Source organism: Nymphaea colorata, chromosome 12 (assembly GCF_008831285.2).
Source record: "Nymphaea colorata isolate Beijing-Zhang1983 chromosome 12, ASM883128v2, whole genome shotgun sequence".
Classification (NCBI taxonomy): Eukaryota; Viridiplantae; Streptophyta; class Magnoliopsida; order Nymphaeales; family Nymphaeaceae; genus Nymphaea; species Nymphaea colorata.
In genome coordinates this window covers 15,908,444-15,919,405 of record NC_045149.1, presented here as the reverse complement: position 1 = coordinate 15,919,405, position 10,962 = coordinate 15,908,444, and the positions used below count along the sequence as shown (strand labels likewise).

At 38.6% G+C, this 10,962-nt stretch overlaps 1 protein-coding gene across 3 annotated transcripts; it reads right to left on the bottom strand.

Moving 5' to 3' along the window:
- Window positions 1–507: 507 nt before the first annotated feature.
- Window positions 508–10,962, bottom strand: LOC116266038 (exosome complex component RRP41-like). 3 transcript variants are annotated; one of them, XM_031647105.2, is made up of 8 exons: window positions 10,807–10,962; window positions 6,953–7,170; window positions 6,789–6,867; window positions 5,614–5,716; window positions 5,352–5,472; window positions 3,017–3,105; window positions 1,759–1,908; window positions 508–1,257 (listed from the first exon to the last, which is right to left on the bottom strand). In XM_031647105.2, the coding sequence occupies exons 2-8, from the start codon at window positions 7,086–7,088 to the stop codon at window positions 1,168–1,170; spliced, it is 768 nt and encodes a 255-aa protein (XP_031502965.1). In that variant the 5' UTR covers window positions 7,089–7,170; window positions 10,807–10,962; the 3' UTR covers window positions 508–1,167. The 3 variants fall into 3 exon arrangements, with proteins under 3 accessions (XP_031502965.1, XP_049936930.1, XP_031502966.1); XM_050080973.1 differs by having other exon boundaries at window positions 10,697–10,931; XM_031647106.2 differs by lacking the exon at window positions 10,807–10,962 and adding an exon at window positions 10,603–10,740.

Genomic DNA, 10,962 nt, shown 5'->3' with positions numbered 1-10,962 from the left:
ATGCAACAAATAAGGGTGCTTTTTTATTGAATTAGTCCCCATCATATTCGTTAATAGTTTGGACTCGAGTTGGATCCACTGTTTACCATATCTTACTAGTTGAATCTTCTTCAATAGTTCGGATTCAGACCTAGACTGAACTTTTTAAGTCAAGTCCAAATTTTCCTTTAGGAGATTCGAAACCGAGCGTAGCCTGATTAAAATTCTGTTCGATTGTCTTTCACTAAATCTGACTAAAGGGTTTCGGTCTGACGTAGTTATCTTTGGCGTCGCTAGTCTCCGGAGATATTTTCAGTTCTCACTCCCTCGGTCAAAAGACGTGAGATATTTTAAGAGGACATAAATTAAAACGGCAAAAATAGGAGCGACGGCAGCAGTGACACATCATCCAGACACCATTTGCGCGACCAGTCAATCGGCTTCGAAGAACTTTAAAAGGGCCAGGGCCAGTTCCTCGAATTTATGCCATTTTATTTTCCTTCTAAAACTTATACATGTGTGCCTTGGAAATATATACGTTTCTTTTCCTAACTTTGGATGCAGAGAATGTCACTGTGCTCCTCCCACTGGCAATATGGGAGGTAAATCATGTAGCGGAATAACGCAATAGATCAGGTTGCTGGTACAATATCGAATTACAAGCCATATGACAGCACAAGAATCCATATGCTGGCTGCAAAGCACCCTTGAACTGGATGAACTATCATGGCGGCTGTGGCTGTGTTGGGCAAGTAACCAGCGCGACTGGAAAGCCTTCAGCAGCAGTTACCGTCTTATAACCAAGCTCGAACAAGCTTGTCCATAAACCCCTCCATTCTGACTTCACAGCGACCTGGACGAGGAACTCGAGATCAAGCGACAGGGTAACAGAGCCTGCCATGGGCAATTGAACAGTCTCCCTTGGATGGAGTACAGTTTCTTGCTAAACATGCATTTGAAACAATGGCCCTACCAGGAACCGTGATATGGGCAATCCTAAGAATCTGTCTTTTAGATGCCGTGCATTTTCTTGCCATTTCCTCTCTCTCCCTCTCTCTCTCTCTCTCTCTCTCTTGTGTTCAAGTGGTTATGCTGCATCAGTTTGCCTAAATGTGAGAAGACCAAGAATGATGGCCTAAAAAATGCGACAGCAACAGAGGAGACCAAGAATTGCAAAGGAAGCTCCCACTACTCGGAAACAGAGGTAGCTGCTGCTTTTAAGCATTCTCTCATGACATTTCCCAGCTTCAAACATGCATCTATGCAAAGCTCCATTGCCTGACAAAAGAAATTTTGAAACAAACATCAAACATAACCACCTAGTCAACAAAGCATAACTGTACTCATATGAACATAAAATACCACAAACCATGGCAAGGCCATAGCCATGAGTAGGTATTGTTTTTAGAACGCATGGCAACAGAAAATAGACCGTAGCGGTCCTACAGAATTTTAACAAGACAAAACAGAAGTTATAGTTATCAACAGACAACAGCAGCAACAAAAAAAGCAAAGATAATGATGATACTAACAATGGTGAACAGTTATTATCATTATTATTTCTCCACTCCTTTTCTTTTCCGGGTGAGCAGGAAGTTCATGAAGCCCACAGCCCAGAAGAGAGGTTGTAGCCTCCCCTCCGTTCCCACCAGGCCCCGGAGTTCAGAGCTTGCTTCTAGACCATATAATCATATTATTATTTCCATTCCATGAGTTCTTATCATGAAAAAGATTTTCATGCTAGAACATGGTAAGACCGTATACTAGAAACTTTCATACCTCAGCTACTTTTGCAGTCGACCACTCTCCTGTTATGGCCAACTGAGTGACCTCATTACGTGAAGGCATAAAAGAAATCATAAATCCACCATCTTGACAGCGCTCTTCTTCCAGTGTAGGGTCAATAACAAGGTCCATGCCATGGCAAGACTAAGGAATCACATACAAAGGCAAAGTCAGTAAGTGCAACTCATAAATGCGTATGAATGTTTAGCCTCCAAGAGTCAGAAAAGCAGAAAATGGTTACATCAGGCATTTTCAATGACTCATAGCTTGATAATAAAGAAAAACATACCTAATTTTGCATATTAAGAAGGCACAAACATATATAAAATTGAAAAATCAAGGATTTTCTTTTGTCAAATTTGCTACAAAACTAGGACGAAGATGGGCATTAAATTAGGTCGCCTTACTACCTATAAGGTGTCAAGGTAGACCATGCAGGTCAGGTCCAGCATGGCAGAAAATTAACAAGGGTATGTGATTAATATCAACTTGGGCAGGGTATTAATGGCATTTCATTGTTATGAATCCTGACCTTTTGTGGTACAATTATTGGTCAAGTGAGTACTAATGGCATACAATTGTTGGTCAAGTGAGTACTAATTTTTTTATGGTCAGTACTAATGACATACAATTCTCATTAGTTCTGACTTTTCCTAAAGAATTGCAATGAATCCTAACCTTTCAACAGAGTCCTGACCTTTTTGGTATGGTTAGTCCTGACTTTTCCATAATGAGTCCTAACCTTCAAAGAAAGTCCCGACCTTTCAAAAAAAGTCCTGACCTTTTTGGTATGGTTAGTACTGACTTTTCCATAATGAGTCCTGACCTTTCCAGAAGTTTCGTATGGTTAATAACATACAATTGTTGGTAAAGTGAGTACTAATAGCATACAATTGTTGGTCAAGTGAGTACTAATGACATTTTTTTGTAAAGTGAGTACTAATGACATTGAATTGCAATTAGTCTTGACCTTTTTATAATGAGTCCTGACCTTTCAATAGAGTCCTAACCTTTTTTGGTATGGTGAATACTAATGACATTTTTTTGTACAGTGAGTACTAATGACATTGAATTTGTGGTCAAGTGAGTACTAATTTGGGAAATGATGATATCCCATTCAGCCCCGCTCTACCCCAATAAGAGATGGAGCAGTGGCCTGGACTGAACCCCATACTGAAGAAAAAAAAGGAGAAAAAAATGAGAAAATTTCTGGTGTCAAGCAAGTATTACACAACAAAGAGAACATACATACCAGAGAGGTAGAAGTTACAAGATCCAACATCTTAATCCCAGCATCAGCAAGTGCAAGGCTTGCACATGATATAATTACAGGAAGATCCCCTACAAGTTGGAAAACAAGAGGAAGGCAATGAGAATGGAAAAAGTGGATTGCAGTCAGACATATAGGGAACCAAATCACTCAACTTGCAATATCTGCAGCTAGCAACATCAGTTCAATTATAATGTTTAGCTTAGGAATAGTTCCCATTGATTTGATCAAGGACAATACTTAGCTTACTATGAAGCAAAAAAATCAATCAACAAAGTCAATGGTGTAGCAGCTTCACTAAACCATCAGAATCTCATAAAAGCAACTGTCATTGCTCTAACTTCAGATCTTGCAATGATTAACCAAACTTGCAATTTGGGAAAGGATGATATCCCATTCACCAGTTTCAGTCTCATGTCAATAAATGCAACATACACTCTATTATTGCACACTATACTAGTTTGCTAGTTGTTCCAGATATAGTAGGTACCATTCTGTTACCTTTGAATTGAACCTGTTTGGTAGCAGATGAAATCTACTCATCATAATTGTAGAAATGGCCTTTATAATTAGTTGACAATAATATAGATTTAACATAGAGAGAAGCTACAATTTGAACAACATTAAGGAACAGTTTGAATTGATAAAGTTTAGATATCACTGTACACTATTGCCTTTATGGGCATCACTGCAACCAATGTCTTGTTAAGGCACTTTTTACCTGGTACGGGAAAAGGGTGCTGGTCATGAATGCAGTTAGACCAGATACTGGAAGGGCATTCAAGGTACAAATTTGTTCCTTGTCTGACATAACAAAGGAAGTTATTTACTGGATGGCTCCAATTTCATACATATCTAGCATAGAATTATGCAAGAAAATTATTAAAAAAACACAATCCAAACCAATGCTGTTAAATAAGATGAGCGAAGCGAAGCGTTGAGCCTGTCAAGTGAGGCAGGGGAAAGTGAGGCGGAATAAAGCGTAATCTTCAACACAAAATTATAATGTATGTATATTTATCACAAGCAATACCTTATATGCACAAAACTACATAAAGCATGTGTATTTGTCACAAACTACATGAAGTATGTATATTTAACACATAAAATATGTTCTCAAAATAACTTTCGCTGATCAAATCGTAATTATGATAATCAATCAATCAAACAAATGCAATTAAGATAGCACATGCAATTATGAATTCGTGATATAAAGCTAAAGTATGCAAATTTATCACGATTCATAGTTTAACCATATATTTATTGAGCCAAGAAGTGCTAACCCAAAGAGATAAAGAGAAAGTGACGGTAGAGAAAGAGGGGCAAAACTGTGAGTGAGAGAGAGACAGAGAGTGGAGAGGTGACCAGCCAGCGGCCCAAGGTGGAAAGAGAGAGCGAGAGAGAGAGAGAGAGGGCAAAGCAGTAGAAAGAGAGAGAGGCAGACAGGAAGATGCTTGCTGGCCGTGGGATTCAATCGCTGTGAAAGAGATGGTTTACACGGCGAGTGAGAGAGAAGGCAAAACAGTAGAAAGAGAGGGGTGGACAGGAAGATGCCTGCTGGTTGTGGGATTCAACCCCAAGTTGGAGACCATCGCCTGTTGGAGAGATGGGTGACACGGTGAGTGACTGAAGCTTGAGCCTTGTGAATAAAGCAGTGAAAAAAAGAAGGTTTACAGTTTACCTACGAGGTCAACAATTCAGGCAAGAAATGAGACATTTAAAGAAAAACATGAAAAATGACAATAAATGCCTTAAGATAGGATGCAGGCAGTGGGAATTGATGGCATAAAAATATGGCCCACGGTGGCATTAAGCAAGAAATACACTCATAGTAGAATGAGAAATGAGACAGCAAAAACAAAAGGATTTTCAATTTTGACTGAAAACCCTTCAGAGTATGGAGATTTGGCATTAAAAACAAAAAACCAAACAAAAAAAACGCTAAGTTTTTATTAGTGTCTAAATTTTTTTTTTAAAAAAAAGGTGTGACTGATGCGCATGCATCAGGCACGCCTTGCGCATCACCCAGAGGTGTACGCCTCACTAGGATGAGGCGCACGATTTAGGTAGCAGCACATCACCCAAACACTTTGATGCATTTGGGTGGGTGATGCACAGTGAGGCGCACACCTCACGCATTAGGCGTGTGCATCTAACAACACTGATCCAAACATTCCAACAAATTCCTGAAAAAGGCTGATGATTAACAATTGTTTGTTCTTGCCTCATGCCAAACAGAGGTAAGCAAAGAAATGTAAACAGACACATTAACAATATAAATTAAAAACTCGCAATAGCAAAAATGTTCTGATATTACCGCCACCAGACTCCATGACCAAAGCAAAAACATCTACAGTTGTCTTGGGAAAAGTCTCCAACATTATAGCACCCTCCAAAGCTTTATGAAGCATTGAGGACATCTCTTTGTCTTCTGAGCCCTACAAGTAAAAGAATGCAGTCAGCTAACCTAATGATGTAAGATAATAATAATAATAATAATAATAATAATAATAATAATAATAATAATATGAAAGCACAAGATGACAGCAAGATGAATGATTCCATATGCCTTTCCAAACCTGTCCACGAATCTGTGTGGAGAATGTCATGAAGCTCACACTACAATTCAGCCGCCCTACATCACTATATGCCATTGCTTTTTTACTTTCTCTAGGACCAAATCTGCAATATAGAAATGCTGAAACACGTAACTCCATGTAAAACTGCAAGTGCATAAGATGCTGCTATATCGTTATATCAAGAAATTAAAAATGGTGCAGTTCCATTATCCCCTAAGGACAAATTGAAGGAGACAGAACAATACAATACCTTTGTGCTTGAAATGATATACAGGAAATGCAAAAAGGGGAAAACATTTGCTTAAAACAACAAAGCAGAGGACATGAATTAATGAAATATATAGCTAACTTAAGCACCCAAAATCCATCAAATAAAAAACCAGCCATAACCAATGGTGTTCCACAAGTTGCATGCTGAATATAACTTGCTGATGCCTCTATCATACAGAGACTGTTGAAAGGGCATCATACACGTGTCAATATGGCTGGACACAGGTGCGAGTATGGGCCATGGCTTAGACATGGCTGACTCTTTTTTTGTATTTAGTATACTTTTTGGTATTTTTTGTATACTAATCTATGTGTGTGTAAGTCCATGTCCCTACACCCAAGCTTTTCGAGAATGTTTCACACTGGTGTCTACACCTGCACTCATGCCCGCATCCATGTGACATAAGTTGTTACATATTTCTTAAAAAAACTAGTTATATGTACTACTTCATATGAAATAAGGTATTAAAGAACAATTTTTTAGCACTTCATCAACGCAGTTGTCTGACTGCCCAATATATACTAACCTTATGTGTTAGGGGATAGAAGCAACAGAAATATTCACCAAAATACAAGCAACAGAAGATATTGAGTGGACATATATGTGTCACCTTGAAGACCAATTTCAAGCCCAAAGGAACAAGGTGGATATTACCGCTTATCCAAAGAACCGTGCGCTCGATTAAAGGACTAAAACTGAATATGATCGGGTCACAGGGAGTCAGGGAGTATCCAAATCATATTAACCTTTGGCTGCACAAATTACTTGACCACAAGAATATGGAAGCCTGTCATTCATTCTTTGACCATGAAGAAATAACCATTCATAGTTCATAGCACCAGGAAAAGCTAAAAATAAATAGGAAAATAAAAAACCCAGCTAAAGGGGACAACTGCCTGCTTACACTGAAACAATGACCTTTGTGCTGCCAAATTCAGCATAAGCAGAACCAACTGCTGCATTCACTGCGCCCGTTCTCATAACTGCAATACCCAGAACATCACTTAGTCAGAGAGAGAGAGAGAGAGAGAGAGAGGTGAGTTGGGGAAGAGGGGAAGGGGGGCCTACATGCTGGTCTACATTGATGGGGGTTGCGGCCATCGACCCGCAATCCATCTTTTGAGTCTCGGGATGCTCTACTCTTTCTCGCACCCACTGTTGGAGAGTATGTGGGGACGCTGACTCCTCGACCTTTGCTCGTCATTGTCACTCACTCTGGCTTTTCCTTCCGCTCCCCCCTCTTTGTTTCCCTTCCTTTTCCCAGGCCCCTAGGTTTTAACAACTACCTGGAAACAATGTAGTTCAATGCAATGAGGTGATCCAAGGCATAAGCCTCAAGATGTTGAAAAGTAAGCTTCATGATCAAAATGGTAAATTACATGATAACTATTAAAATAATAAAAAAATTAAACAAACAATTAAAATAACAAATATTCAAGTAAACACGATATAAGAAGTACATTTAACTTGTATTAGTCAACCTTTATACATGCATGCACATAAAAACAACAATCAAGTTGTATCCCGATTTCCCAGTACAAGATGAAATAAGTTATATCCAGAATCACGAAATCATATTGAAAACAGCTCAAACAGACGCACGAGTTGCCCCCAAATCGACCTATCCCGCCAATACCTTCTATATGCAACAACTCTTATCAAATCGATCCCTCCTAACAATACTTTCTAAGTCTATTTCAATTACACAATCAATCCATGACCATGTATAAAAGCTTAGGCAACTATGTCACATAGGTATGAGTACGGGTGCCGGTACGGGTACGGGTTCAAACTATTTTAAAAAAACTTGATATATAAAACATAAAATAAGAATTCAAACAAAATAACACATTCATGATTCAAAATGTATAGATTTTAAAGAAGAAACTATTGAACAAAATATGAAAATGCAGCTCTATATGTGTTTCCTAAGTGTAAATGGTGTAAAGAACAAAACTGAAATCCTAAACTTTGGATAGTAAAGGACTAGGTGAACTTTGATTGAGTCCTAAATCAGACGGATATGGTCCCGAGTACGTTGACCGTATCTGGTATTGTTTGACAAGTACCCAAGAAGTACTCGGAACAGTACCAGTACCGGTGTCGTACTTGACCAGTACGGGTATGCTGCCTTTACAGTAGTACCCATGTGACAAAGTTGGGCAACTATATCAGAGGCTAAACAGTAAAAACTTAAAATCAATCTAGGTAAATTAAACTCAATCTAGGTAAGCAAGTAAAAATGCCTGCCTAATGGGTTCAAAAACACATATATTCAACACTTTTTAATCATTCTCAAGGCTGCTTCTAGTGAAATTCCAATGTCCAAAGGCATAAACTGGCTTTCAATAAGCTGCAGTTGCATGTGCAGCTTGTAAATGTAGTTTCATGCATAATAAGGTTGTAATGTACGTCTTGTCGAAAAGCTAAGTAGTGGTACTGACACACATACATATGCAACTATGCATGTCAACAGTAATTAATATGGGGTTTAAATCCGAGGATTGTTTTACTAGAATAAGGTGGAGGAGGATATTTTTCCTCTTTCCAAATTCAGCATGTGTTTGATTAATTGTCACAAATATCGTTTTTGAGTATTAAACAGAGAGTTGTTTCTTGGGTATAATACGACAGAGTTGTTTTTCTCAAGAAAATCCAGCAAATTTAAAAAAAAAAAAAAAAGTTAAAACCAAAAGGTCCTAAAAATAACATGTGAAAAATGTGAAAATAAAAATCTGATAAGTAAAAAATGTAAAAAAAAAGAGAGAAAAAATGCAAATATCAGAGGCTAAACAGTAAAAACTTAAAATCAATCTAGGTAAATTAAACTCAATCTAGGTAAGCAAGTAAAAATGCCTGCCTAATGGGTTCAAAAACACATATATTCAACACTTTTTAATCATTCTCAAGGCTGCTTCTAGTGAAATTCCAATGCCCAAAGGCATAAACTGGCTTTCAATAAGCTGCAGTTGCATGTGCAGCTTGTAAATGTAGTTTCATGCATAATAAGGTTGTAATGTACGTCTTGTCGAAAAGCTAAGTAGTGGTACTGACACACATACATATGCAACTATGCATGTCAACAGTAATTAATATGGGGTTTAAATCCGAGGATTGTTTTACTAGAATAAGGTGGAGGAGGATATTTTTCCTCTTTCCAAATTCAGCATGTGTTTGATTAATTGTCACAAATATCGTTTTTGAGTATTAAACAGAGAGTTGTTTCTTGGGTATAATACGACAGAGTTGTTTTTCTCAAGAAAATCCAGCAAATTTAAAAAAAAAAAAAAGTTAAAACCAAAAGGTCCTAAAAATAACATGTGAAAAATGTGAAAATAAAAATCTGATAAGTAAAAAATGTAAAAAAAAAGAGAGAAAAAATGAAAAAAGAAACAAAAAAAATGTAAAAAAAAAAACTTTTCATTTTGGCATTTTTTCCCCTTTTTACTGATATGATTGTTTGGACAATAATGCCATGGAGTTTCTTCTGGTGCTTGATGGCAGAAATAGTGGAATGTTGGGGGACAAAAAGAAAATTGACTTGCAGTTAGTTAATACACAATATAAACAAAGCAACTAGCCACCTGATAACATGAAATGAAACATGGAAAGAATACACCAATGCATAAGCAACTGAACTAGAGACTGAAAAATCACGATGAAAAAGTTCTTTGAACAGACTAGATATTGACTGGTCCAGTTTGGTTTGCTTGGAGGCAAAACTCACCCAATTGTAGCTCCAAGAGTCTGATCTATACCTGTCGTGCATATAAGCTTATGCTCCAAAATGAAAGAAGAAAAAGAGCAAGGCCTTCAAGTTCCATTGTATCAAGAAACGGAAGACTGAATATGTGGGGGATGATGGTCAAGATATATTTTGTACAAAAACTCAGCTAACATGATGGAAGACAGCATAGATTAACAATCTTTTCTCCGACTTGCACATGTCCTTTTTCAACAGGCAAGTAACATTCTAAACTGAATGATTCACTAACAAGAAGGTATACATTCATCTTTAAATTGCTCAAAACAAACGTTCCCAAATCGAGTGTTCAATCAAGGTTGTTCCTCTACCTTCATTGACTAGTCTTTCATTGACCACTAACCACCATAGGTTCATTATAATGACAAAATGTCTGTGTTCTGCAATTTCGACCAGCAAGCCTTGGGCACTTTTTTATGTAGAGTTCATCCCAACAATAATACAAATACTCAATCATATTAAGGCATGTAATAACCAAAGAAAGCACTATTTTTTTTTATAATTGACTAGAATAGAAGTCCTTTCATCACATGGTAGGCGTCTATAATTCCCCCAGAAAACTGACCATACCTGACCACTTATGACATTGCGTATAGAAAATCAGGAACTCTAGATTGGTTCTCTCTCCCTTCCAACACAAAAAATGTAGACAAAATCATATCCCGTAATTTTTTTTTTTTTCACTCCACTTGCCACACTTATACTCTAAAGTTCTAAACGATAATAACTGCATACAAAATGGAATGAGTAGGCTGCGACAGTGAGGCACGGAGAAAACTGGGCAAATTCCGTTGCCGGGCTTTCAAGGGTGCGAAATGGCGGCATTTGAGGGTACTGCGACGGTGGCCAACACAGACAAATGTCCATCGCCGAGCGTATCAGGGTGCTGCGATGGTGGCAAAAAAACGGGGAAGAAAGGGGGCAGTAGAATAGAGAGAGAGAGAGAAAGAGGTACCAGCGGAAAATTGTTTGCAGCCGGGCGTTCCAGGGTGCTTCGATGGTGGCCAAAGAAAGGCAAAAATTGGGGGCAGAGAGAGAGAGAGAGGTACCGGTACTAAAATGTCCGAAGCCGGCCGTTTGAGGGTGCTGCGACGGTCGCCACAGAAGGGGAAATAATAGCGGCACAGAGAGGGAGAGAGAGAGAGAGAGAGAGAGGTACCTGCAAGGAGCTGTGCGGCTGCGGGGAGGGAACAGTCAGGGTGCTCCAGAGAATGCGACGCAGCAGAAAAGAGCCCAACGGGCGAATAAACTTCCCCGGGATTTAAAGTCGCATGCACCGCATCCCCCTACAGGCGACGCCTGGTGGACTTCGTGG

What these genes read in the sequence shown, in the direction of transcription:
- LOC116266038 (XM_031647105.2), bottom strand. Translation starts at nt 7,088, where the DNA reads ATGACGAGCAAAGGTCGAGGAGTCAGCGTCCCCACATACTCTCCAACA. An exon ending in CCATCAATGTAGACCAGCAT is followed by an intron (nt 6,868 to 6,952) that starts GTAGGCCCCCCT and finishes TGGGTATTGCAG; the next exon opens with TTATGAGAACGGGCGCAGTG. An exon ending in GGTCATGGAGTCTGGTGGCG is followed by an intron (nt 3,106 to 5,351) that starts GTAATATCAGAA and finishes TCCAACTTGTAG; the next exon opens with GGGATCTTCCTGTAATTATA.